The 26,962-nt window shown below is 50.5% G+C and overlaps 1 protein-coding gene across 1 annotated transcript in view; it reads right to left on the bottom strand.

Annotated features, from left to right (window-relative positions):
* Positions 1-26,962, bottom strand: part of PHF2 (PHD finger protein 2) — a 92,345-nt gene that overhangs the window by 26,558 nt on the left and 38,825 nt on the right. Inside the window, exons 2-4 of the mRNA XM_065878753.1 lie at positions 14,092-14,177; positions 9,544-9,658; positions 3,727-3,887 (exon numbers count right to left, since the gene is read on the bottom strand). Coding sequence (XP_065734825.1) covers positions 3,727-3,887; positions 9,544-9,658; positions 14,092-14,177 — 362 coding nt within the window. The remainder of the gene's footprint in view (positions 1-3,726; positions 3,888-9,543; positions 9,659-14,091; positions 14,178-26,962) is intronic.

The following is a 26,962-nucleotide window of genomic DNA, read 5'->3' as shown; positions in this document are numbered from 1 at the left end:
GAAAACTACTAGAGCTAATCAATGAATTTGGTAAAGCTGCAGGATACAAAATTAATGCACAGAAATCACTCGCATTCCTATACACTAATGATGAAAAATCTGAAAGAGAAATTAAGGAAACACTCCCATTTACCACTGCAACTAAAAGAATAAAATACCTAGGAATAAACCTACCTAAGGAGACAAAAGACCTGTATGCAGAAAACTATAAGACACTGATGAAAGAAATTAAAGATGATACTAACAGATGGAGAGATATACCATGTTCTTGGACTGGAAGAATCAATATTGTGAAAATGACTATACTGCCCAAAGCAATCTACAGCTTCAGTGCAATCCCTATCAAATTACCAATGGCATTTTTTGCAGAACTTGAACAAAAAATCTTAAAATTTGTACAGAGACGCAAAAGACCCTGAATAGCCAAAGCAGTCTTGAGGGAAAAAAGCGGAGCTGGAGGATTCAGACTCCCTGACTTCAGATTATCTTACAAAGCTACAGTAATCAAGACAATATGGTACTGGCACAAAAACAGAAATATAGATCAATGGAACAGGATAGAAAGCCCAGAGATAAACCTATGCACCTATGGTCAACTAATCTATGACAAAGGAGGCAAGGATATAAAATGGAGAAAAGACAGTCTCTTCAATAAGTGGTGCTGGGAAAACTGGACAGCTACATGTAAAAGAATGAGATTAGAACACTCCCTAACACCATACGCAAAAATAAACTCAAAATGCATTAGAGACCTAAATGTAAGACTGGACACTATAAAACCCTTAGAGGAAAACATAGGAAGAACACTCTTTGACAAAAATTACAGCAAGATCATTTTTGACCCACCTCCTAGAGTGATGGAAATAAAAACAAAAATAAACAAATGGGACCTAATTAAACGTAAAAGCTTTTGCAAAGCAAAGGAAACTACAAACAAGACGAAAAGACAAACCTCAGAATGGGAGAAAATATTTGCAAATGAATCAATGGACAAAGGATTAATCTCCAAAATATATAAACAGCTCATGCAGCTCAATATTAAAAAAACAAACAACCCAAACCAAAAATGGGCAGATGACCTAAGTAGACATTTCTCCAAAGAAGACATACAGATGGCCAAGAAGCACATGAAAAGATGCTCAACATCACTAATTATTAGAGAAATGCAAATCAAACCTGCAATGAGGTATCACCTCACACCAGTTAGAATGGGCATCATCAGAAAATCTACAAACAAAAAATGCTGGAGAGGGTGTGGAGGAAAGGGAACCCTCTTGCACTGTTGGTGGGAATGTAAATTGATACAGCCACTATGGAGAACAGTATGGAGGTTCCTTAAGAAACTAAAAATAGAATTACCATATGAACCAGCAATCCCACTACTTGGCATACGCCCAGAGAAAACCATAATTCAAAAAGACACATGCACCCCAATGTTCACTGCAGCACTATTTACAATAGCCAGGTCATGGAAGCAACCTAAATGCCCACTGACATATGAATGGATAAGGAAGATGTTGTACATATAAACAATGGAATATTACTCAGCCATAAAAAGGAATGAAATTGGGTCATTTGTAGAGACGTGGATGGATCTAGAGACTGTCATACAGAGTGAAGTAAGTCAGAAAGAGAAAAACAAATATTGTATATTAGCGCATATATGTGGAACCTAGAAAAATGGTATAGATGAACCGGTTTGCAGGGCAGAAATGGAGACGCAGATGTAGAGAACAAACATACGGACACCAAGGGGGGAAAATTGCAGGGCATTGGGGTGTGTGGTGGCATGAATTGGGAGATTGGGATTGACATATATGCACTAATATGTATTAAATGGATAACTGGTAAGAACCTGCTGTATAAAAAAATAAATAAAATAAAATTCAAAAAAGAAAAAAAAAGCAAGATTCTCCAGGACTAACAACTCCATTTCTCCAACAAACCAAGGGAATGGAAAGGGGATGGGGGCTGTTACAGAAGAGACTGAAGGGACATCAAACCCAAATGTAGTGTGTGGTCTTGTTTAGATTCAGAGTCAAACATCCAAATATAAAAAGGTGCTTTTGAGGCAACTGGGGAGAATTTAGGTGGTCTTAGGTGATTTTAAGGAATTATTGTTAGTGTCGTAAAGTGCAAGGTGGAACTGTGATTATATACTTATTTAAACTGTCTGTTAGCGCTGTGTACTGGAGTTTTCATGGGCGAAATGATGTATGTACCAGAGACTTGCCTTCAAATACTTGGGGGAGGAGGGAGTTGGGGAGACAGGAAAACAGCCAAAAGCTGATGGGTTTTGTGAGCAGTACTGGGTACATGAGGGTTCACTGCTTATTGCTCTCATTTTGTGTGTGTGTGAAAAGTTGCATAATAAAATTAAGAGCTGAAAGAAAGACATTTACAACAGAAACCTCTGGACCGTCTCCTCCCCTATTCAGTAAGCCGCTTCCCACTCCTGTAAGCACAACTGGTTGGGGGGTTGTGGGGAGGCAGGGACTGCGGCAGACCTGGCCCTGCCCTTTGCAGCTGGCTGAGCCTGGGGCCTGGATGACAGAGTTGTGAGCAGGACAACACTAGCTCCTATGCAGAAACAGCTTAGAAAAATGCCTGGCACCTGGTAGACACTCACTAGTTATTAACTGTTATTACAGGTGCTACGACATGGCAGAGACAGTCCTGGACTGTGGTCATTCCCAGACTGAAAACATGAGTCCCTTCTTCTTCCCTGCCACAAGCCAGCCAGCCCTGGGGCCTCCCCTGGTGGGCTTCGGCTCCAGAGAAGGGGTGTTTCCCACCCCGCCCCCTGTTCTCTGGAATGCCACTGGCTTCCTGTGTGGCTTGTACAGATGATCTCATTTAATCCTCACACCCATCTGCCCCCTGCCCCCCATTCATGAGCCTTACAGATGCAGAGGGTCAAGAGCTCAGTGATGGAACAACTTGTCTGAGGGTTTCAGCACCTGGTGCCCTCTCCTGCCCAGTGTGCGGCCAGAGCTGGCCTGGGCATTTGCCTTTTCAGGGTCTTTCCCCTCCCCTCTCCTCTGGCCACCCAGGCATCCCTGTGAACACCCCAATCCCCAGCAACCATGAGGGCCGCAGAGCCACGGCTGTGAGGCCACCAGCCCTGCCAAGGTCACTGCAAGCACGTGCTAGCCTCTCCGTGCCAGATGATGTCCCAGCACATACAAGCACTTCATCCACCCAGAGGTGTCCTGACCGAGGGTGTCCACAGCACTGGGAGCTGCCAGGGAACACAAGACAGGGCGCCAATAGCACCAGCTAGAACCCAAAGGGATCCAGAAGAGGAGGTAGTCCTGGGGCCATGGGACGGCGTGTCCACGGCAGACAAGGGAGGTCAGCCCCCAGGTTGGCCCCAGCAGAGGCTGAGGAGGACATGGCACGAACATCAGGAACTGTGGACAACACAGCTGGCGTCCTCCCAGGCATGACTATCATTAGCGCCCAACAGTACTATAGCTGGCAGAATCCAGGGGTCCCCATGAAGCCCCCATTTTGTGGGCAGAGTAACTAAGAAGGGAAGGGGCCTGGGTCCCGCATCATTTGCTGGGGCATGGGGTCTCATTCTAAGAGCACCCAGAACGGAACAAGGAGACCCTGAGTCACACTGGCTCACATGGCTCTGAGACACAGTCAGGGCCTAGGCAGCATATACAGGGACTCCTGGCTCAGGAAGCCCACAACTCACTTGCAGGAAAGGGCACTTACCCACGTAGTTCTCGACGTCGCTGACATAGAAGGTGGGGGCTGGGACCGCCAGGCCCAGCCCATCTTTCTTGGGGACAAGGATGGGCTCAGTGAAGCCATGCTCTTCCATGTAGCCCAGCGTGAGCTGGTTGCCCGTCACGCGGGCCACCACGTCTTCCGCGCTGCAGGGAAATACAAGTCAGGGGTCACATCAAGCCCAGGTCCCAGCCTCCATGATAGGCCTGGACAGGGCCTCAGGGCTGCAGACATGGAGCCTGAGCTCCAGGCACACACCGCCCATGCCCCAGAAGGAGGACCTGACATGGTGCCACACTCAGTGGTCACAGGGCAGCCACAAGGTAGACATGACAGGGTCCCACACACTCGTCACAGACAGGAACCTTGAGGTCCAGGAGGTCTGGGCACCTGTCCAGGGCCATGGTGAGTAGAGAATGGGGACACACTACACCCATCCCTCTTACTATGGCAGAGGGAGCCTCCAGACATGTGAGCGAGATCCCTCCCCCACCTCCCTTGCTCTCCACTCAGCCTCCACTCGATAATATTCCTCTCAAGTGCTCAGAGATCAGACCCCTGCATGGGGGTAGGTCTAAGGACACAGCAGATGGAGATAAACCCCTTTACAGAGAGAACCTACCCCCTGGACAAGCCAAACACAGGACCCAGAGCTGGGCTGGGATGCTGTGGTCAGCAGCTCTCCTGCCTCCCTGTGTGTCGGATGCTGCCCTGGGCGCCAGAGACCTGTGGGACCCAGCTGGAAAGACCCCTGTGTGGTGACGCTGGAGAGGGGCTTTCATCAGATGAGCATGCAAGGCCATTAACCCACAGCTGAGAGCAGTGCTGTGGTGGAGACAGCAGGAAGCAGTGCCAGACTGGGCCTGTCGAAGCCTGGGGGAGCAGGAGTGAGAGGGGCAGGGCTCCGAGTAGAAGAAATGTACCAGCAAAGGCCTTGGAGGGAGGAGGATGTGGCAAGTGTGAGGAATAAGAAGGACCTGGGTGGCTGGGGGCGGGGGGGCGGGCAAGCACCCAAGTCGGTGAGGTGGTGGGCCAGGCGACCTCATGCCAAGAGCACTGGGGAGCCACTGGACAACCTGAGAAGGGCAGTGACGGTCAGAGATTCATCTGGCTGCTGTGCGGATGTACAGTGGACAGCAGCAGGACCAGGGTGGGGCAGGGCAACCACGGAGGAGGAGGCTCAGCATGTGGTACCTGGACCAGAAGGTGACAGTGAGAGGGAGGTGGTGGACTCAGGAGATCAGATGGGGGTGGGAGAACAGGGGGAGGCAAAGGTGAATGGCCAAGGGACTGGCCTGAGTGACCAAGGGACTGGGGCCACTGACTGAGGCCTGGAGGTGGGGCAGGAATGGGGGTGGGGGCAGATCCAGAGCTGAGTAGGAACACACTTGTTGGGACTGGCCAGTGGATGCACCAGTTGGACAGAAAGGTCAGGAGCTCAGAAGGACTAGTGGCTGGAGAAAGAAGTTGAGGAGCTGCTGGCCCAGGGACAATCTATGAGGCCAGGGAAACAGATGGTGGGGATCGAGCAGAGTTCCCAGATTCCCTCAGGGAGAGTCGTCAGCAGGGAGGGAGGCAGGGCAGGGAAGGACAGCCAGCAGAGCATGGTGGCATGGTCTCTACAGAGGACAGGACTCAAGGAGAGGGGACTGCACCACTGCTACGTGTTGACAAGGGTCAGTTAAGGTGAGGACTGAAGAGTGATCCTGGGGTTTGACACCATGGTGACAGAGTGTTAGGGATAAATCAGAAGGAGTGAGTGGAGGGTGAGGAAGAAGAAGTAGTGTGGTGGGCAACTGCTGTGAGAAGCTCTGGGAGTACTGGGACAGCACAGTCAGCTGTGGAAGCTACAAGGCAGCCAGAGGTAGAAGGTCACCCTTGATAAACTGGAATCCCAAGCTCTTGTCTCACTAGTGAGAGTTCCAAATTCACACCCATGGGTTGGGTCTGGAACTGTGAAACCCATGAGGACCCAGCAAGAGGCAAACACGAGGGCTTCCCTGGTGGCGCAATGGTTGAGAGTCCGCCTGCCGATGCAGGGGACACAGGTTTGCGCCCCAGTCCGGGAAGATCCCACATGCTGTGGAGCGGCTAGGCCCGTGAGCCATGGCTGCTGAGCCTGCACATCTGGAGCCTGTGCTCTGCAACGTTAGAGGCCACAGCGGTAAGAGGCCCGCATACAGCAAAAAAAAAAAAAAGACCAGAGGAAACCATCCTGTAGGGACACCTCAGAGCCCAGGGCAGACTGGCTGCCATGGGAATGATGCCCTCTGAAGATCACACCTCACAGAAGGAGGTGAACCCCCAGGAGGGAGAGCCAGCAGCCTCATCTGCCCAGAAGAGTAGATCCCAAGAACTGAGGATAATAGGATAATTGAAGAGGCCATTTTAAGACAAGTACATTAAACACATCCAAAGGGATAATGAGAGGATAAGGCAAAGAACAGAGAAGGAGGAAAATAACAGGCAACACTAAAAAGGAATAGAAATTGTAGAAAAAAAAATATGACGATTGAAATTTTTTAAAACTCAGTAGATACATTAAATGGTAGCTGGCTGGAAAAAAAGATAGTGAATTTGATGAAAAGATTTGAAAAATAAGACAGAATGGGGAAGAAGTGCTATTAAAAGAGAAAACAGGACATTTTTCAGAATTGAGATAAAATATGACACCTCAAATTAAAGGCACTTACTGAGTCCTGAACAGGATAAATAAAAACAAATGCACATTAGAGGCACTGCAGTATACCTACAGTATATTAAAAATGAGAAAACAATCTCAAACGTTTTCAGAGAAAAAAACAGATTATTTACCAAAACTGAAAATGAAACAAAACAAAAACTCCAGCGGCTAGAATGATATCAGTAACAATAAATGTCAAAAGACAACAAAATAGTATCTCCAAAAAGTTCAAGGAAAATAACTTTTGCTCTAGAATTTTAGATCCATTTTAGAAAATTAGAATCATGCAAGAACAAAGACAAAATAAAAATATTTTCAGACACAGAGAATATTTTTATAGGCCTTTTCTGAAAGAACTACTAACGGATAAAATTCAGCAAGGAGGAAACCAAATCTAGAAGGAAGGAGTGGGATTCAAGAAATAATGGAAAACTGATCTACAGATTCCACACAATCCCTGTCAAAATACCAGCTGACTACTTTGCAGAAACTGACATGCTGGACTGGGAATGCTGAATGAAATACAACGCACCCAGAGAACCAAAACAGTCTTTAAAAAGAAGAAAGTTGGAGGGCACTTCCCAATTTCAAACTTCACTACACAATCAAGATTGTGTGGTACTGGCATAATATGAGACATATGGATCAATGGAACAGAATTGAGGGTCCAGAAATAAACCCAAACATCTATGGTCAATTGTTTTTCATCAAGGGTACCAAGATAATTCAATGGCGAAAGAATAGGCATTTCAATAAATGGTGCATGGGAGAACTGGATATCCACATGCAAAGGAATGAAGTTGGACCTTTACCTCACAACATATACAAAAATTAACTCAAAATGAGTTAAAGACATAAATATAAGAGCTAAAACTATAAAACTTTTAGAAGAAAACATAGGCATAAATCTTCATGACCTTGAATTTGGCAATGGTTTGTTTTTGTCTAAAACAAAAGCACAAGCTACAACAGAAAAAATAAATAAATTAGACTTAATCAAAAATTTAAACTTTTGTGCTTCAAAAGACACCAAGAAAGTGAAAAGACAACCCACAAAAGTGGAGAAAGTATTTGCACATCATATATCTGGTAAGGGACTTGTATCTAAAATACATAAAGAACTCTTACAATTCAATAATAAAAAGACCAAAAAAAAAACGTTTAATGGGCAAATGACAAATGGCCAACAAGAACATGAAAAGATGCTCAACATCACTAGTCATCAGGGAAATGCAAATTAAAACCACAGTGAGAGACCACTTCACAACTACAGGATAGGTAGAATCAAGAAGTCAGATAAGGGACTTCCCTGGTGGTCCACCGGTAATGAATCCGCCTTCCAACTCAGGGGACGCGGGGTTTGATCCCTGGTCAGAGAGCTAAGATCCCACATGCTGCGGGGCAACTAAGCTGGCTCACCACAACTACTGAGCTCGCACGCCTCAACGAGAGAGAGAAAACCCACGTGCCACAACTAGAGAAAAGCCCGCTAGAGAGAAGGCCACACGCCACAACTAGAGAGAAGCCCGTGCTTCTCAACGGAAGATCCTACATGCCTCAACAAAGATCCTGAATGCCTCAACAAAGATCCCGCATGCCTCAACAAAGATCCCACGTGCCGCAACTAAGACCCAAAGCAGCCAAAAAAAAGAAAGTCAGATAATAACAAGTTCTGGTGAACTGAAACCCTCAGATGCTGCTGGTGGGAATGGAAAGTGATACAACCATTTTAGAAAACAGACTGGCAGTTCCTCAAACAATTAAATATTGAGTTACTCCTAAAAAAAATGAAAATATATGTCCAAACAAAATATTTTACAAGAACATCTATAGTAGAATTCTTCACAGTAGCCCAAAATCAGAAATAACCCAAATGTCCATCAGCTGATGAATGGATAAACAAAATGTGGTCTACCCATACAACGGAATATTATTCGGCCATAAGAAAGGAATGAAGCACTGACACTTGCTACACCCTGGATGAACCTTGAAGACATTATGCTAAGTGAAATAAGCCAGTCACAAAGGCCACATATTATATGATTTCATTTTGATGAAATGTTCAGAACAGGCAAAGCTACAGTGACAGAAAGCAGATTAGTGATAGGACTTTGGGGAGAAGTGGGGAGGAATGAGGATGATAAAGCTACAGGTTTCTTTTTGAGGCGATGGAAACATTCTAAAACTGACTGGTGGTGGTGCAGAGCTGTGAATACACTGAACTGTACCCTTTAAATGGATGGATTGTATGGTGTATGAATTATATCTCAATAAAGGTGGAAAAAAAGAAAATAAAAAAGAAGCCAGAGAGGAAAAATACCTTATCCACTGAGCAGCAAGGCTAAGAGTTACACTGAATTTCTCACCAGAAACCATGCACTCAAGTCGAGCATGGGATGAGACATTTAAAGTGTTAAAAGAAAAAACCCACCAACTTAGAATTCTGTGTCCATCAAATTATCCTTCAAAAGTGAAGAAGAAGTAAAGACTTTGTAAAGACTTTGTAAAGACTTTGTCAGACAAACAGAAACTGTCTTCCAGCTGTGAAGGGACAAGGGTGTTTCAGAGCAGCTGTCTGTACAACCTCACGTCCATGCAGTCACGGTGCCCCCCTCACCAGAAACCATTTCCTGTGGCCCTGATCCTGCTCTCTGCCCTTGGCCCTCATATAGGACAAGGCTGCGCAGGGGGAGGGTGTGCTCTAAGAAGACCTAGGGACACCCCACCAGGCCACGGACACAGAGGAAAGCCCACAGCCATTTGACACCAGGACCTGCCACCTCCAGAGGATGGTCTCAGGCTGGACGCCAGCCCCAACTCCTGGTCCATAAAATGGGGACAGTAGCCTCTCTCTCAGGAAGGTTCCATGGGAAGGCCCATACCAAGTGGGGGAGGTAGGTCCCTTCCCTCCCGGGCTGTGAAGAGGGTCCCCATAAACTGTCCTCGGAGGTGCTGAGAAGGGAGAGATCAGCCCCCATGCCGGGAGCACCTGGAGTTTCGGGGACTGTGCTACTCCCCCAGAGGGAAGCCCATGGCCCTGGAGTCCTAGAGGTGGGGTGCGTATCCAGACCTCAGAGGGAGCAGGCAGGCTGGAGAGGAAAAGGCTGCCACCTGCTCACCTGGGAAAGGTCCGACTCCGCAACTCCTTGATGAAGAGCTGGCTGCCATTCTGCACGGGCTTCACTTCGGGAGTCTGCCCCGGGCCATGTTTGTGCCAGGTTCGCTTCTTTTTCACTGTGGGGGAACAAGAGGCAGGTCATCACTCACAGCCCCCTCCCCTTGCCTCCAGGGACCCGGCCGGGAGGGCAGCCACCGTGAATGCTGCAAGACTCAGACCCCTCAGAGGCAAAGAACTTGGGGTTCCCTGGCTCTGGCCCACCCAGCCTCCCCTGCCTCTCAGGACCTCAAGTTGTCACATGGTCAGGAGCCCCCACCCTCCACATCCTTGAGTCACAGCCCCCACCTCACCTCCCGACCTGCCAGCTCAGACGATGGCACCCGAAAGCTGGGGCCTTCCTGGGACCCCATGTCACTCAGCACTCAGTCTGCTGAGAACTCGTCAGAGGCACCTCCTGAGAAGGTCCCACTAAGGCTCGCTATTCAGGACCCCTCCCACCTGGCCTCCCCTCAGACTTGCCCTCAAACAGCACCAACCCTGTCCTTCCCTGCTGGGACCTTTGCTGCCATGACAGACCACAACTCACAGGCAGGGCAGGCCAGCGCCACCTGCTGTGCCCTCTGCCCTCCCCACCCCCTGCCCACTCCCTCAGGCTGTCCTATTGTCACACATGCTCCAAGGGCACTGGACACACCCACCTTGGACTTTTTACAAGTGAGCATGCACACCTGTCCCTACTGGGCTGTGACACATGTGTGCACACACATACACACGCATGCGCACCCACACACAAGCACACATGCCCCTACTGGACTGAGACAGGCACGTGCACACTAGCACACACACACACACACACACACACACACAAGCACAAACGCGCACACGCATACACACTAACGTTTGCCCCTACTGGACTTTGAGCCCCCAGAGGAAAGGAAGCTATTTCCTTGATACCCTTGCCCCCATTCAGGGCAGCCACAGATAACTCGGTGAGTGAAGATGGGCCAGGCATGGAGACCATCCCTGGGGGCTGCCTGGAAGGGTTTGAAACAGCCTGAGATGAGACAGGAGGTGAGGGAGAGCTGGTGGGGCCCTCAGGGTGCCTGTCCTTCACAGATGGGGACAGGGTGGGGGCTGCAGTCCTCCTGCATCCCAGTGGTTGTGGGGATGAAGGGAGCTGACAACTGCCCCTGAGGAGGACCTGCCTAAAGCAAGAAGGGGAAAGCGCTAGGTGGATGGTGGCTGAGCTGACCTCTGTTCCAAACTGCCACCCCTTCCCCGTCTCATCAAGTCATAGCTCCTTGAGACTGTCTCCCACAACAGGTGATATTTACATCATGCTTGGTCTCCAAGACCAAGGTGTGAGTGGATACTATGGAAATCTGTCAAGATCCTACGAAGGGAGGTCTGGAGCTGGAACTTCTGGTGGCAGCACCAGGCACAGACAGGAGATCCAAAGGGATCCAACTATCTTGTAGTCATGTGATCCTAGGCAAGTTACTAGGTATCTCTGTGCTTCATCATTAATGCTAGTCCTGGCTTCCCAGGCTCCTCGTGAGCGTGGAGTGCCCTGTGTCAGAAGGCCATGTGGGGAAACCAAGTCTTGGAGGGGGCATGCAGCCCAGCGATAGCAGACATGCCGGGGAGCAGTGGGCAGCAGGAGAGAGAAGCAGCATCTCCATTGCCTGCCAGGAGCTGGGCCTGAGAAGTGCATGCTGACCAGGGGCCAGTGGCAGTCCTGGGCCACCTGGGCTTCCCAGGCCCTCACTCGGGACTGGGCAGCTCCAAGAACCTCGTGGAGAGGCTGGAATACACCTGATACTGTGGCTGGAGCAGGTATGCTGGGACAACAGCCAAAGATGAAGCTGTGAGGCAGGGTCTGAGCTCCATGGGGCTACCCTTGAACCCCTCTGCAGCCCTGGCTGGTGGGCTCCCTCCCTCCCCAGGTCCCATGACCCTCCTAAGCCCAGAGGCTGAGCCTTCTCCTGCCTATGGTGGCCCAAGGCACCCTCTGACAAGGTGCCCAGGAGACAGCAGGAAGCTGGTGGGTCTCAGTGGGCCCCCCGGGTTATGGGGGCAAGAGGTGTCCCTAAGGCATTCAGCACCAGAGCCTGGCCCACCATCCTAAGCGTGGTTCATCCCACCAGGAAGATGTGACAGCTACACCCGCCCGAGGCAGGAGGAAAGTAAGAAATTGGTAAGTAACCTCTTAAGCAGTCATAGAGCTAACAAGAGGCAACACCGGGATTCAGAACCACTTTAAGGGCCATGTCACCCGCTTCCCGTGAGCCTTCGTGTCAGTAAGGATACCTTGCCGAGTTCCCACAGGGACTCCTGGGTCTCACTCTAAATCTGTGAATTGCGTAAACCTGTGGGCCTGAGGGTCACAGACCAAAATCAGTCCAAGGGACAGGTGGCAACAGCGTGGAGAGAGAACCCTGAGATCTGGTAAGACACGCAAAGCTAGAGGGTTGTGGCCTCAGGCCCAGCTCACCCTGGGAACCCCGCCTCCATCCCATCATGGTGCTCCCTTCCCCAACTCTATCCTGTTCTGGTCCTCCCCCTGCCATCCCCACCTCACTGTGCCCGTCACAAATCTCACCCAGGCCAGGGCAAGGAAAGGAGGCAGGCTCATGGGCTTAGCTGGCCCCCAGGGGGCACAGGGTCATCGAGGGGCCTTACTGTGGAAGGTGTGACTGGAATCCAAGCAGAAAAAACCAACCAGTGTGTCACAGACAGGCTCTGGTCAGGGCACACACATGTAAAATAAAGGGTGATGGGCAATCTAGGCGGAAGATGCTAAAACCAGTGCCTTCGTCCCTGGTGGGCACACGGGCCTCAATAACAACAAGAAGTCTGGTTCACAGAATTTATAAATCATATATGCACGCACACATGCGTGCACACATGCAAGACACACATACACACACACAGCCAAGGAGGGGCTGCCAGGTCCTGCCAGGCTGAAGTCCCACACTGTCTGCTGACCTAGAACAGCGCTCACAGAGGTGGCCCTGCCCCCCACCCTCCCTGAGCACCTCCCAGGGTAGCGCCTACCCAGGCACTCAGCTCTATATGGCAGGGGGGTGTCTCCCGGCCCCAGCCCTGATCAGCCCCCCACCCCACACCCAGGGCCACGAGATGCAGGACCTGGGTCCACACCCTGTTTGTCTCTCCTAGGCCCTGAGCTTTCCTGGAGGTTCATGAGGTGCCAGAAGTTCAGGTTGAGCCACGGGGTGACAGTCATCCTCCTGTATCTGCTGCAAAGCAGTTACCAGGAGGATCGGGTCATTTAGGGGAGTTGTATTGTGAGCATCAGTGCTGCCAACTTCTAGGGGTATGAGGGTAAGTCAGGAACTTGAGAATCTTCATGCCTAGGAAGTTCAGAAGCCACCAGGCCTTTTCTTCTTCATCTTCTCATGCATTTACCTCATGCCCACATGTGCTGGAGGGCAGAGCACAAGAGCCGAAATGAATACAGCTCCCATGGTCACTTAGTGATGATGGGGCACAGGCCAGGCACAAAGAGAGGCCCAAGAAAAGTCAAGGAGAGGTGAGACCCCACTTCACCCAGCTTCCCAAGGGGCTGGGCTGGGCTCCCTTGGCTGGCCACGACTCACAGAACAGGGGTGCTGGAGGTGGGCTTTCACCCTGTGCTGGCGTCCTCCCTCTATGCCCACTGGATCCACAGGACTCACTCCACAAGGGCTACAGGGGTCCAGCCCCAGAAGATCATGGCACTTCCTCCACATAGACCCGGCCTTAGAACTTGCCTCCCAGCCATGATGTGGGCCACCCTGGATGAGCCTGTGCCTTGGGGAGCCCCCACTGGGCCTCCCACACCCCCAAAGGGCCAGATGGAAGGGGAGGAGGATAAAGTCCTTGTAATGCACAAATAGTTTGAGAAAGGGAATTCTTTTGCATTTCAAAAATACAAAATTCCTTGGCTGTATACTTCAATTAAAAAAAAAACAACTATTATTTTTCCTCCCTGTACTCTTACTTATTAATAATGTAGAACTGACAGGAAATAAAATATTTTTCATTGTTGGAAAAAAAAAAGAGAGAGAGAGAAAGGTGAACACCTAAGATTCCATGCAGGGGGTGCTAGAGAAGGGAAGGAGAGCAAATCCGCAACAATGCACATTCCTGGACCCCTGCAGAGAGATGGCCAGCTGGGCAGAGCTGGGCAGGGCTGGGATGGATGGCCCCTTGGACATCTCCCAGCCTATGTACCCATCTCAGGTTGCCTGGTCACTGCAAATGCTGGACTTTGCAACCCCTGCCCAGGCCTTTGAAGGCGTGAGGGGCCCCAGCTGCATGTGCTGGCAGGAGATGATCAGGAGGGGCCACAGTGGGCCCAGCAAGGCCATGAGGGGCAATAAATGAGGCAGGAGGTGGTTCCTAGATACCAGAGTCCCCTGGCTGCAACTACACAGGGCGGTTCACGCCAGCAAGGTGGGGTCCAGTTGGGGTTGGGGTCAAGTCCAAGCAGAGACCCTGCCCCCATAGTCAGATCCAAGGAGCAGCAGCATGGTGCTATACTTACGGGTGGACTTCCCATGGGTTTTCTCACAGTTTGGGCAGTGGTATATGTCGATGTCTGGGGCCTCCTCCTCTTCCACTCCAACACAGCTGAAACAAAGGAGAAACAGACATCATTAACCAGCAGTCAGCTGACTCCTCAAGAGCTTCCCCAGCAAAGATCTGCGGCACCTCCCACTCACTTTTCAAGAGGAAGGGCAGGGTAGCATGAGGGCAGCTGGGGCAGAGTGTGTGGGGGGACAGTGGCCCACATGGATGGGATGGGAGACTCGAAGTGGAGAGGGAGGGTCAAGGAAGACCTCACCATATGTGACTGGGAAAGGCAGAGGGAACCAGCCATCCTGTGGGCCTGCCTCCATGAGGGCCATTACAGCCCTGTCCCCACAGAGCCCAGGGAGGTTGAGGCCGGGGTGGGGGGGGGGCGTGTCTCAGAGCCAGGGCACCCCCACCATTTCACCATAGGCAGTTTGCAGCCATAGGCAGGGCCCCTCCAGACCCCGTGAAGGGGACGGCTTTAAGTCACCTTCCCCAGGGAGCTGTACCATGGTGCTGGAACAACTGGATATCAAAACGGTGAAGTTGAACCCCTACCTCACACCATATACAAAAAATTAACTGAAGATGGATTAACAATCTAAATATAAGAGCTAAAACTATAACACCCTTAGAAGAAAACACAGGAGTGAATCTTCATGACCTTGGATTTGGGCATGGATTCCTAGAAATGACACCAAAAGCACAAGAAACAAAAGGAAAAAGACATAAATTAGACATCATCAAACTTTAAAACTTTTCTGCATTAAAGGACACTATCAAGAAAGTGAAAAGGCACTATGCAGAATGGGAGAAAATATTTGCAAATCATATTACCTGATAAGGGTCTATCATGCAGAATGCATAAAGAACTTTACAACTTAACAACAAAAAGACAAATCAATTTAAAAATGGTCAAAGATCTGAATAGACATTTCTCCAAAGAAGAAATACAAATGGCTAACAAGCTCATGAAGAGAAGCTCAACATCCTTGTCATCTGGATGCCACTGAAATGCAACTCAAAACCATGAGATACCACTATACACTCACTAGGATGGCTATAATTTTAAAAAGAAAAAAACAAACAGGAAACAAGCAAGTGCTGGTGAAGATGTGGAGAAATTAGAACCCTCTCACATTACTGGTAGGAACATAAAATGGTACATTTTCTATGCAAAACAGTATGGTGGTTCCTCAAAAAGTTAAACAGAAAATTATAATATGACCCGGCAATTCCACTCCAAGGTATAGACCCACAAAGAACTAAGAACAGTTTCTCAAACAAATCCTGGTATACAAATGTTAACAGCAGCATTAGTCACAATAGCCAAAAGATGGAAGCAACCCAAATGTCTGTCAACTGATGAATGGCTAAACAAATTGCAGTGCCGCCACACAATGGAGTAGTATTCAGCCTTAAAAAGGAACGAAGTGCTGATGCACGCTACAAGGATGAGCCTCAAAAGCACTGTGCTGAGCGAAGGAAAGCAGATTCCATTTACATGATCATGCCCAGAATAGGTAAATGCAGAGAGACAGAGGCCGACTGGCAGCACCAGAGGGTGGGGGCAGAGGGGAATGGGGAGTGACTGTTTAGTGCACACAGAGTTTCCTTTTGGTATGAAAATGTTCTGGAACTAGATAGAGGTGATGGTTGCACAACACTGTGAATGTATTAAAGGCCACCAGATTGTTCGCTTTAAAATGGTTAATTTTATGTTATGTGAATTTTATCTCAAAAAAGAAAGAGAAAAGAACCTGGTGGCCCTGTGAGAGTGACACCACCCATCATCTCTAAGGCTGGCTGAGTGCTGACTCTGTATCCGGCAGCATCAAGAACTCTACATTCATTTTTTTGCAACAACCTTGCGGTAATTGGGATAATTATCATTAGCCCTATTGTACAATGAGGAAACTGAGGCACGAGAGGTTAGCTGTCTGCCCACACCCAAAGGTCTCCTCACCGTTCAGAGGGATAGTTCTCCCCCCACCCTCAGCCACTGGCCCAGGAGGAGCACTCAGCAGACAAGACCCTCTGCAGGCCACCAACGCCCCAGGGTCCCTGGGCAGGACCCTGCCTGCCACAGCTGCCGCAGTCCGACAGCCCTGGGAACAGAGCCTGAAGCCCAGAAAGACCTTGGCAAGTGTTTTTTGAAAACATAAAGTTCGGTCCTCACTTCAGAACGTAAACAGTAATAAAGTGAAAGAAGTCTAAAGAGTCAGATGTAAAAGACAAAGCCATCAAAATCAGAACATGAGGGCACATTTGCTCTCATGACGCAAAGTGACTTTCTAAACAAGCAAACAAACAAAAAAGGAAGTGGAAAGGAAACCGGAGAGGACACTGATGGATTGAAACAGTGCTCCAAATCATGAAAACAAACTTCAAAGTGCTATGAAAAGTATGTACAGCAAATATAGCAAAGTTTTTCTATTCTTCCTCCATGAACTATATACTGTGGGGATCTCCCAACAGAACAGGGCAGAGCCAGGAACAGAATAGGCACATGCTACAGCTGTGTGAGAAGGATAACCAACCTCACTAACCACCCATGAAAGGCAAACTAAAATCACAATACATATCATTTTCAACTGACAAATTAACCAAAACCGAACACATTAAACTGGTAACATGCCACACTGGCAAAGGCACAGTGATGACAGTAAACACAGCCAGATCTCCCCAGCCCCCAGGCATGGGGCACTCCCTGGTGGCTGGGGCAGCAGAGGACAGCTTCTCTCCACCCAGGAGGAGGAAAAGCTGGCTCACCTGAACCCCCACCCCCTACCCAGGGCTAGCCCACCAGGCCGGACCCTCTGCTCTTTCCCTACCAGTCTTCCCCAAGCTCCTGCCTTCCAGAGTCAGGCTACAGAGGGTCCTGTGCCTTGCATCTCCTCTGCATGGCAGGCCCTGGGCTGGCTGTCCTCAGTTTGCTCATCCATAAAGTGGGCTCATGATACCAGCGATCACACCAGGGTGAAGACGGCTGAAACCCAGCAACTGTAGAACTGGGCACACAGTGAGCCCCCATCGCCCATACCCACCAGGAGCCATGGACTAAGACAAAGGCAGAGCCCTGCAACTGCTCAGGATTGGCCAGGTCCAGAGACTGGACCCAGAAGTTACACCCCACGTCCACACCTGGAGTCCTGTGAAAATTAATAAACAGACCCTCATTTAAAATGGAGTCAGGAGGCCATAAGGGACAGCTCTTACACCCTATCACTCAATGTCAATTATAGACCCAGAGGAAGAGACTGCACCTTTGTATCTCCAACAGGAAGAATGTTACTACTTTACTACCCAGAAGGAGGAAGAATTTCTCCTTGCCTGGCAACAGCCCAGCCAACCAAAGGCTGTCACACTTAGCCAATGAAAGCCACTATATTTCGAACCCCCAGTTTCCTCCAATGGACTCTTGTTTTACAACAGCTCCTCCCAACTCTCCCTTCTCCTCTATAAAAGAATGTTACTCTCCTTTGTTCCCTGGACTTTCCTGTGGCTTGCCAGAGATTGCATGTCCCAAATTGCAATTCTTTGCTGTGCCTGAATAAACCCATTTTGCTGGTAAAATAGCAGGCTGTGTTATTATTTTAGGTCAACAGTGCATACTGCACGTCCACACGGGACAGTGGCTCCAGGCTATCTTCTCACTGGCAGCCCCTGGAGCTCACAAACACTGAGGATGGCCGACCTCCCCTGATGGGTCTGCCTCTGTCCCATGGCCCAGTGTGAACCCCTGCCTGCCCAGGTCCTAGGCCCCCCAGAGACAAACAAGGAGGCTGCAGCAGGTTCTGCTGCAAGGTCTCTATGTGCTGGTACTGACCCTGCAGGTGGGCAGGATGTCTGAGGTCAGATGACACAGACTTAGGGCCCTTTCTGGAGGTCAGGAGTCAGATGCACCTTGGAAGGTCCAAGGGGCTTCTCTGATGGAGGCTCCAGGTCAATCAGAAGGAAGGAAAACAATGTGCCTTAAAATACAAACCCCCCACTTGGCGTTCCTCAGGCCTAGTTACTGGGACTGGCTCCCCCAAACACTACCTGCTGGTCCCACACATCCCTGAAGCCTCATCATGCTCTGGAAAGCCCACGGCAGGGGCCCCTGTGACAGGTGTGGAAGCTGAGACCCGGGGGTCACGATCATGTGCACTGTGCATGCTGACACCCCAACTCCACCCCTGGGGGTCTTTAGAACACCACCACCTGGTGGGCTCAGGTCTCACCTGGGCCAGGATGGGTCTGGCTGTTTGCTATGTTGTGCAGGAAGGCCCCAGGACTGAAAGAGAAAGTGAGAAGCAGGGAAGGTGGGTTCTGTTCTGCTGGGAACACCTCAGAGCTACCCCTCACCTAGGAGAGGCAGACAGGCCACCCACCCCATGGAGACCACTGCTGGCTCACAACAAGAGCTGGGCACCCAAGGACTGCCCTGATGGACGTGGGGGGCTCAGCACACCCAGCCTGCTAGTCCTCCTGTGTCTACAGCAAGGCACCCAAGAGCCTCGCCTATCCCCTGCCCCCTGCCCCTTGTAGGGCTGCAACAGACGAAAGCTCTATGAGGATACAGTGAGCTTCTTGGTGGAACGTGGGCATCACTCCCCTGGGAAGCAGGCACTAGAGCCTGCCATACACTCCAGGCCCAAGCAGGGGCTCGAAGTTACCTGCAAATGGTCCAAGGGAAAAAGGATGAGGGGCATCACCTGCAAGCTGGGCCCTGGATATGTCCGGGCCCAGCTGCATCCGTGTCCCCAAGATCATCACAACTGCACAAGGTAGCCCCAGCTGCAGCCTGGGAGGGTCAGCCAGGCCTTGGGCTGGGCTGGCCAGGTGAGCCCACAGTGGTGACTGGGGGAGGGCATGAGGGTAAGAGGGAGAGGGGCAGAGGCAGGGAGAGAGAGTGGGGGGGGGGGTAACTCAGGGCACAGGGGAAAAGACCAGCAGCTGGGAGAGGTGTTGTGGGGCCAAGGCAGGGGAGCCCTACACAAACCTCGAGGCTACATGGGGACAGAATCACCCAGGACATCAGTTCTGAAACAGAGCTCCAACTGCGACAGCCCTGACACCTTGGAGAAAAGACGCATTCAGCCAGATAATTGTGCCGTTTGTCCTTTTTAACTCTGGTGAGAGCAGCAGTCCCCCAAGCACCCCATAGGCCACATGGCTTCCTAAAGGACAGAAGCTTCAGGGGCCAAATCCAGCCTGCCCAGCCCCAGTGCCCAGGATGGAAAGCCGTGGCCCACCCAGGGGGTGGGCTGCAGGCAGAAGCACAGGCTGCCAGGGCCACCTAAGACATCAACACGGACCCTGCTGACCCCGCTTTCCCTCCCTTGGAGAGAACCCAGGTCGCTGGCACCCAGGACTCCAGGTCCCTAGGAGAAGACTCAAATGAATGAGTGATGTTTCCACCAACCTGTAGACCTCCCAGGGGCCCAGGGATGGCTCTGCCCATGTGACAGCTGAGGGAGAGGCTGGAACACAGACCGAGGTTGGACCCAGGCCACACAGCATAAAGGAAAACTGGAAACCACCTGCCCGGCACACGCAGACGGTAATGCAGAATGCTCTGTGCGGGCAGGATACTGCTACACTAATTTAAAAATAAAAAGAATGAGGTAGATTTTTACATCCTGACATGGAAAGATATCCACAGTAATTGTAAATTGAAAACTCGTAGGTAATAGGAGAACGTGTATGGTATAATTTCTTTTGGTGGAAAACCCAGAACAAAAATATGGGGTGTGTGAATGTGTGTGTGTGTGTGTGTGCATGAGTGTATGTGCACTGCATGTATGTGTGCGTACATATGTAAGTTGCACATGTGTGCATACATGTGTGTGCAAGTGTGTGTGGGGGCCCATGTGTTCCTGTCTATGTGCTCATTCAGTCCACCGCACTCACCTTGACACTGAGGGGGCAGGTGCTGAGAAACAAGGAGAGACGCAGCTGCATTTTCAGGGGCTCACGACCCAGTGGGGCCGGGAACTGGTTTGATCTGAGCCACCAGCAACCCCGGCATGCCAGAAAGTCAACCCCAAACAAATATTACAGGTAATTTGGTACCCAGAGCCCAGTGAGTAGAAAACAGAATTTTCAAAGGCAGAGGTGAGCGGGGGATAAGACACCAAAGAAAATGACCAAGAAAAAGGGAACTGAGGGGTGGGAAGCTGCAGATTTCAGACACTTGCAAAGGTGGCAAAATCGTCAGAATTGGCAAAGTGGCCAGCCACCCTTGGGAAGTCCTGCTCCCAAGGAAGCCTGGGTTCCCTGCTCTTTGTGCAAAATCTGAATCTGCCTCTTGGAGATGCTCTGGTTGTGAGACCCTTGTGACACCAAGGGCCAGGGGGACCGAGAGAGGAAGCGGCCCTTCTGAGGTCGTCCCACAGTAATCCCTGCTCTGCCCTCCAATAGGGCGACTTCCAGCAGGACTTTCTAGAATCCCAGCCCCAAGCATGCAGGGTATGACCTCATGGTGATAGCCCTGCCAGAGGAGCTCCCCAGGGCACAGGCTCCTGGCCCGGCCTGGGCACCCCACCACACTCCTCAGCTCAGCCTTTGAGAATCAAGGCTGGAATTTTCTCATGAATCCACAATTAGAGTGCATTGTGGTTTTTTTCTATTGTGTTGTCAAGAATGTTGATTTAACATAAACCAAAACTTCTGTAACACTGTTTTGACTGTTTTTTAAGTCAGGGGAGGAGCCTCAAAAAAGGAAGTGGCTCCTGTCAATTCCCGAGGGGAGGGGGACGGGCAAACCTCACCTCACATGCCAGCCCCTGCAATGTAAAGCACCGAGGAGCTCAGAGGTGGCACAGTTGATGTGTCAATAATGGTCATGCTGCAGGTGGGGCCACTGGGACCAGGCACTCATCCTGCCCATGGAGGAATTAACATGGGAAGCAGTCTCCCCAAATATGGTCATGTGTGCCAAGAGCTTTAAGAAGGATTTTATCCTTCAGGCCAGTAATTCCACAACTACAAACCTATTATAAGGCAGAAAGTAGAAATGCATACAAGATTCACATGCAAGATGGTCCACCTCAAGATCATTTAAAACAGCGAAAAATTAGGAGCAGTAAACTTTTCCAGCCAGGAGGTCAGATACCCAGGTCACGCTATGCTCACACAGCAGAATATTATGCAGTCATCAAAACTCAGGCTTTATTTTTGAGTTTACATGTTTAAGATCTGCAGACACTAAAACTACAGCCCTGGCACACAGTGATACAGAAGGGCTCCACACTGGTGCCGGGCAGTGGCATGCTTGTTTTCTCTTTACACTTTTCTGTACTTTCCTCATTTTCACTGAAAATGAGTGTGTATTCTTTTTATAACAAGCAGCAAAATTCCTGCTTTATTTGGAAAGTCAGAACGGTGCCCCTTCCCAGCTCACCTCCTCCCACATTTCTGGGGTCCTGGTGCCCCATTGAGAAGGGCTCCTGAGCTGTCCAACCTGCAGCAAGGCTGGGACACCTATCTCAGGGCCCCTGGGTCTCCCCCAGGGAGCCCGATGGAAGGGAGAGGCCACGTTGGAGACAACAGGGAGAGGCAGGGCAGGCGGACACCTGCATGGAAGCCTGGGCTGGCCAAGGAGCCCTAGAAGGCATGGGGGTGCTCAGTGATTCCCCTCATGATGACTTCATCCTATGTCAAGCCAGCCCCACTTCTCGGCCATCCCCTTCCTCCCTCATCCTCCCCCATTCCAGCCTACAGTCTCCAAAGGATACCCAGAAACTGGTCACTGACACAATTCCACACGATGCAGCCATGGGGACCACAATTCGGTCACCACTCGGCTTCATCAGCCACATGTCAAACTTAAGGTGGTCCTTTAGGCCCTAATCGTGTAACAACTACTAAATCACTGAATGCCCAGCCACTAGTCCAGGAGCCACACAACCTTCTCCACACAACAGGGGAGAAATCACAGTGGGAGAAGGGAACTGACACCCTCAGAGCCACACATGGGCTCAAGGCAGTGCGTCTGGGTTCCACCTCGGGATGCCCCCAGGCAACAGCTGTCCATGGGTTTTGTGGTTTCACCCTAAGAGCCTCAGGCATGTTGTGCAAGGGGGAAGCTGAGGCCCAGAGAGGTCTGCATTTGCCAGGACCACGCGAAAAGGTGGCAAGAGCAGGTGGGGGCAGCCAAGTCTGTTTGCACCCCACAGCTCGTACACCAGGCTCAGGAGCCTTCACAGTTTCCAGTCAGCCAAGGGCCTGCTGTGCAGGAGTAGGTAGCAAACACTTTGCCACAGGAGGAGGTGGAGGGTGCAGTAAGGACTGGACCCCCGAGGCACCTGAGCCCTCATAGGACAAGTTCATAAAGAGGAGCAGGAAAGGGGAAAGAGAAAACAGCCAGACCTGACCCAGCTGGAAAAGCCTGGCCCCCAGGGAGGGGGGCGCCTGTGTGCATGGGATGACAGGGTGTCTGCCATGGCCTGGGGGGCGGTAGGTGACACTGTGCCACAGAGGAGGGTCTCACTACCAACCCTGGAGGGCAGTCAGCCCGGGGAATCAGTATATCAGGACCCCCAAGAGTCACACAGACCATGTGGCTTCCACCTGGACCTCGTGGGGACCCAGCCACAGAGCAATGACAGAGATTTGGTGGGGGTAGGTCTGTCTGCTGAGCTCAGATGCAGACTTGTGGGGAAAATCCACACAGTTGTTGTCAGAAACCACTATGTTTTGGGGTGACTATTACACAGCCACAGATAACCAGGACTATGGGGAGGGACTGCATACTCAGAAGAAATGAAAACAGGTTCCAGAATGTGAAGGACAATTGTCCTCCCAGCCCCTGCCAGTGGGGCAGGTAAGCTCAAAAAGGATTGTAGGTACAGTGCCCAGCGCCATGTCTGGCACAAGCAGGAGCCTGCAGACAGTTTACTGCTCGTTGTAGTCATCGTCACCATCACCATCATCATCAGTACAGTCATCACCATCATGATCAACCATCACCACCATCACCATCATCACCATCATTAACAACAGCAGCAGCATCTTCTCCGGCTGGTCTGATGGATCATGACACATGCTCTCATATCCGTCAGCAAATGGCTAAGAGCAGAACTCCAGAGGGAAACACACAATCCATATGGAAAGAATGTCAACATCTATTCTTCTTCCCAGATGTGTCACATCCACTCCTCCAGGACTCTGAGGGGAATGGACTCCAGCCCAGCCCCTCCCTATCTCCAAGGAGAGAATAAGGGGCCAGTGGCCTCTGACCAGCAGAGCCCTACCCCATCTTGCGCAAAGTTTTTCCTTCCTGGCCGTAATACCTTTGTTTGTGCTTCTCCACACTTTCCTCAGCAGGATGGGGCACCCAGGGGAAACAGAAGCCTCCGGGGGATGGAAGATATGGGGGATTGGAAGCCATGGGGGAACAGCAGCCATCGGGGGGACAAAGCCATGGAGGGGAGGAAAGCCATGGGGGGATGGAAGCCACAGGCAGACACACTGGAGAGGAGTCTCCGTCGTCCTCCAGGCCAACCCAGAGCGCACCACTCACAGGAATCTGGAGGAAGCACCACTGCAGGGGAGGAAAGCAGAGCCCAAAGAGCCTTCACTTCTTTAACTTCCCAATTTATCACAATCTCTAAAAGAAACACTTGCGTCCATACTTACAGTGGAAGCAAACATTCATAGATGTACCTTGTAGGACACGTGGGGTTTCTCCTCTCTCTTAGTTCAAAGGTTTAAACAAGGTGAGTCATGACCCTATAAACTGATGTTTACAAAACCCACTCCAGTGGGTGCAGGTGGAGGTCAAGGTCTCCAATGTCCACACACCTCTCTTGCCAGCCACCTTGGAGCAGGTGACTCACGTCCCTAGTCTCCTTCATCTGGTAAAGGCACCAAAGGCAGTATGAGGGGCGGTGAGAGGATTGACAGGATAGAGAGGAGCAGGGCAGCGGGTAGCAAGCATGAGCCCCGGGAAGGGTCCCAAGTGGGGCGGAGTACAGCCCTGGGGAGTCTACAAACAGGTGCCACTATGAGATGGACAGGACCCAGGCCCTCCCCTGGCACAGGTGAGGGACTCAGGCAGAGGAGGTAGGTGACAGGTCTCTGCCTGCTCAATGTCACCATCACCTGAGAGGGCTCTCCCGACCCACTTCCCATTTTGAAATTTTAAACCCTATAGAAAAATTACAATGGATGCCCATGTTCCCTTCACTCAGGTTCTCCAATGGTTAACAATTCCCCCTTATTTGCTTTATATCTCTGTAGTTTTTTTCTGAAACACTTGAAAATATGTTATAGACATGAGGACCGGCCCCCTAATTCATCAGCCTGCAGTCTCCTAAGAACCAAGCTGTCGCCACCATAACCACAACATCAAAGTTAACACCGTAAGATGTATCCTAATGCACATGTCTACATAGTCACATTTTCCCGGTTGTCTTGACAACACTCCTCACAGCTGTTTGTATATTTGACCCAGAATCACACATGGCACCAGCTGCCCAGCCTCTGGGCTCCTTAAATGGGGGTGAGGGATGCTATTTGTCTTTGGCGCTATTGCCTTTTGCAAGCTCCAAGCCAGTGATCTCCTACAGACACTGAGTTCTGGACTATCTGGTGTTCCTGCCCAAGCACACCTGACACGAGTGCCCCATGGGTGGTGCTGGTGCAGGTCACAGACTCGGGTCAGGCTGTGCCCCCATGGGCATGCACCCTGGAGTCTCTTGGCCAGGGCAAGTCCACTATCAGGTGATGAAGAAGCGACTTTGTGAGGGGTCACTCTGTTGTGCCCACAACGTCGGACCTGTGGCCTCAGTGTCCAGGGCTGATCCAGTTATTGCCCTGGGGTTTCCACTTACCAATATGCCCTAGCAATTATATTGTCTTGGCAATATGTCCAGACAAGATGGTAGAGCCTTTGGGAAGGTTCTGAAGATCTGGACCCCAAGCCCCACCTAACTTACTGGATTAGGCCCATTTCTAAAGACAAGCTGGGGTCTGGGAGCTGCTACAGCAGTGCCTATTTTAGGAAGCCAGGTGGGGCCAGACCTATGCTCCTCTCAGCTCTCACCTGGAGTTTCCATGAGCCATAGGGGCTATAACTTCCTTCTTAGGGGGACACACAACCCCTTCCAGAAAAGCAGCCCACATGCATAGCATGAGTCCCAGGCTCGCTCCTGATTAGCAACCTTGGCCCTCAGCCACAGTCTGTGCCCAGGTGCCAGCTTTGCCTAGGAATTCACTGCTCAACCTCATTTCTGGACTATATTTGCTGATGGAAAACCTCAGGAGTGACTGGTGGAAACCACAGATGCAGCACAGCCCCCTGGGACATAAGTCACTTATCCTCCACGAGTCCTGTTACTCGGCCCTAAGCAAACTTCTTTGCCGGCGCATCTCCAAAGTCCCAAGAACACTAAAGCTCCACAACCTAGAAATCCATAGGCAGCTCCGTCCCAGAGGAAGCAGGGAAGTCCTTGATTTCCTGTCGGCATGGAGACTCCAGTAGAGATCACAACTGAGCAGATGCCGCCACCCCCACCCCCCCACCGCCACCCATAAGCAAACAAGAACAGGATGGAACCAGAGGGAGGTCAGCACTCAAGGGTCCATGACACTCCTGTGGACTTAGCTGAAACAACCCTCCTAAGGGTTGCCTTCTTAAAATCTTACTCCTGAAGCATTTAAAAGTACAAACCACATCTGCAGGTTTAGTGTAGGTAAGTGTTTGCTGGAGAGAAGTAAGCAGGACACAGAGGCTCATGGCACTAATTAACCAAGGCCATGTCAGGGAGGGAAACCTGGCCTTTCCCACACCTCACAGAGACACAGCTGAGGGGGACCCCTCCCCATAGCCCTGCCAGGGTGCCCTGCTGCTGGCCTCAGGGACACTAAACCCAAACAATTCCAAACAATGAACAGCAGCACCAGGAGTGAAAAATACCAAGTACCCAAATCAATGACTGCTTTCCATGGAGTCTTATGTGCCTCTGCGAGACCTCAGTTTAGGTCTGGACCACATGTCAAGAATGGAGCAAACAGCAGAAAGACTTTTTGTAGGAAAAAAAACATAGTGAAACTGCCTGACCAGTGATTGAAATCATGGCTTTTAGTAAACAATTTACAGAAAAGGACATAGTGGTTTTTCAACGTATGGAAAGAGATACAACAGCACTTTCAGTAAGACACGCAAACTAAAACTGCAAGGTTTCCCACCTATCGGCTGGCACAGCCCTAGGAGACTGGAGAGTGCCGGTGTGTCGATGCTGCAGACAGACAAGCATTCTACGTCCTCAGCAGAAACACACATTGGCACAGCCTCTAGGATGGGAGCTGCTGATACTGAGAACACGTGTACCCTTGTCTGTGGCCCTCTTCCAGGAATGCACAGGTACACTGGCGCAGGGGTGTACAGGGCATTTACTGCAGCAGCAACCAGGTGCCCATCCAGGGGAGACTTAGGTAAATGTCTGGAATGCCAAGAAGTACAAACTCTACACTTTCTATCTGGAACCACCTCCAGGATTTATCGTGCAGCAAAGAGCACAAGTTACAGAAGGGGCCAGGGCACACACCCATTTTTTGTGGGGCATTGAAATAAATGCATACACATGCTCCTCTGTAATCAGAATGTTCTGCAAAGACTCAGAAACCTAACCCAAGTGGCCACCTTTGGAGAAGACTGGTGGTCAGCAGGGAGGAGACTGAGCTGCCACCGAAGACAAATTCTTGACTCTTGAATTTTTTCCTGTGTGTGCATATTGCTATCTCCCTTTAAACATTATAAAGAACAACTGTAATCCCAATAAACTGATTAGATTCTAATAGGATATTTATCTATAGGATAAATAGGATGAATCTAATCATCCTATTTTAAA

The sequence above is a fragment of the Phocoena phocoena genome, chromosome 6 (genome assembly GCF_963924675.1).
Source record: "Phocoena phocoena chromosome 6, mPhoPho1.1, whole genome shotgun sequence".
In the NCBI taxonomy this organism is placed as follows: Eukaryota; Metazoa; Chordata; class Mammalia; order Artiodactyla; family Phocoenidae; genus Phocoena; species Phocoena phocoena.
Note: the sequence above shows the minus strand (reverse complement) of the source record. Positions and strands in the feature narration are given on the sequence as shown.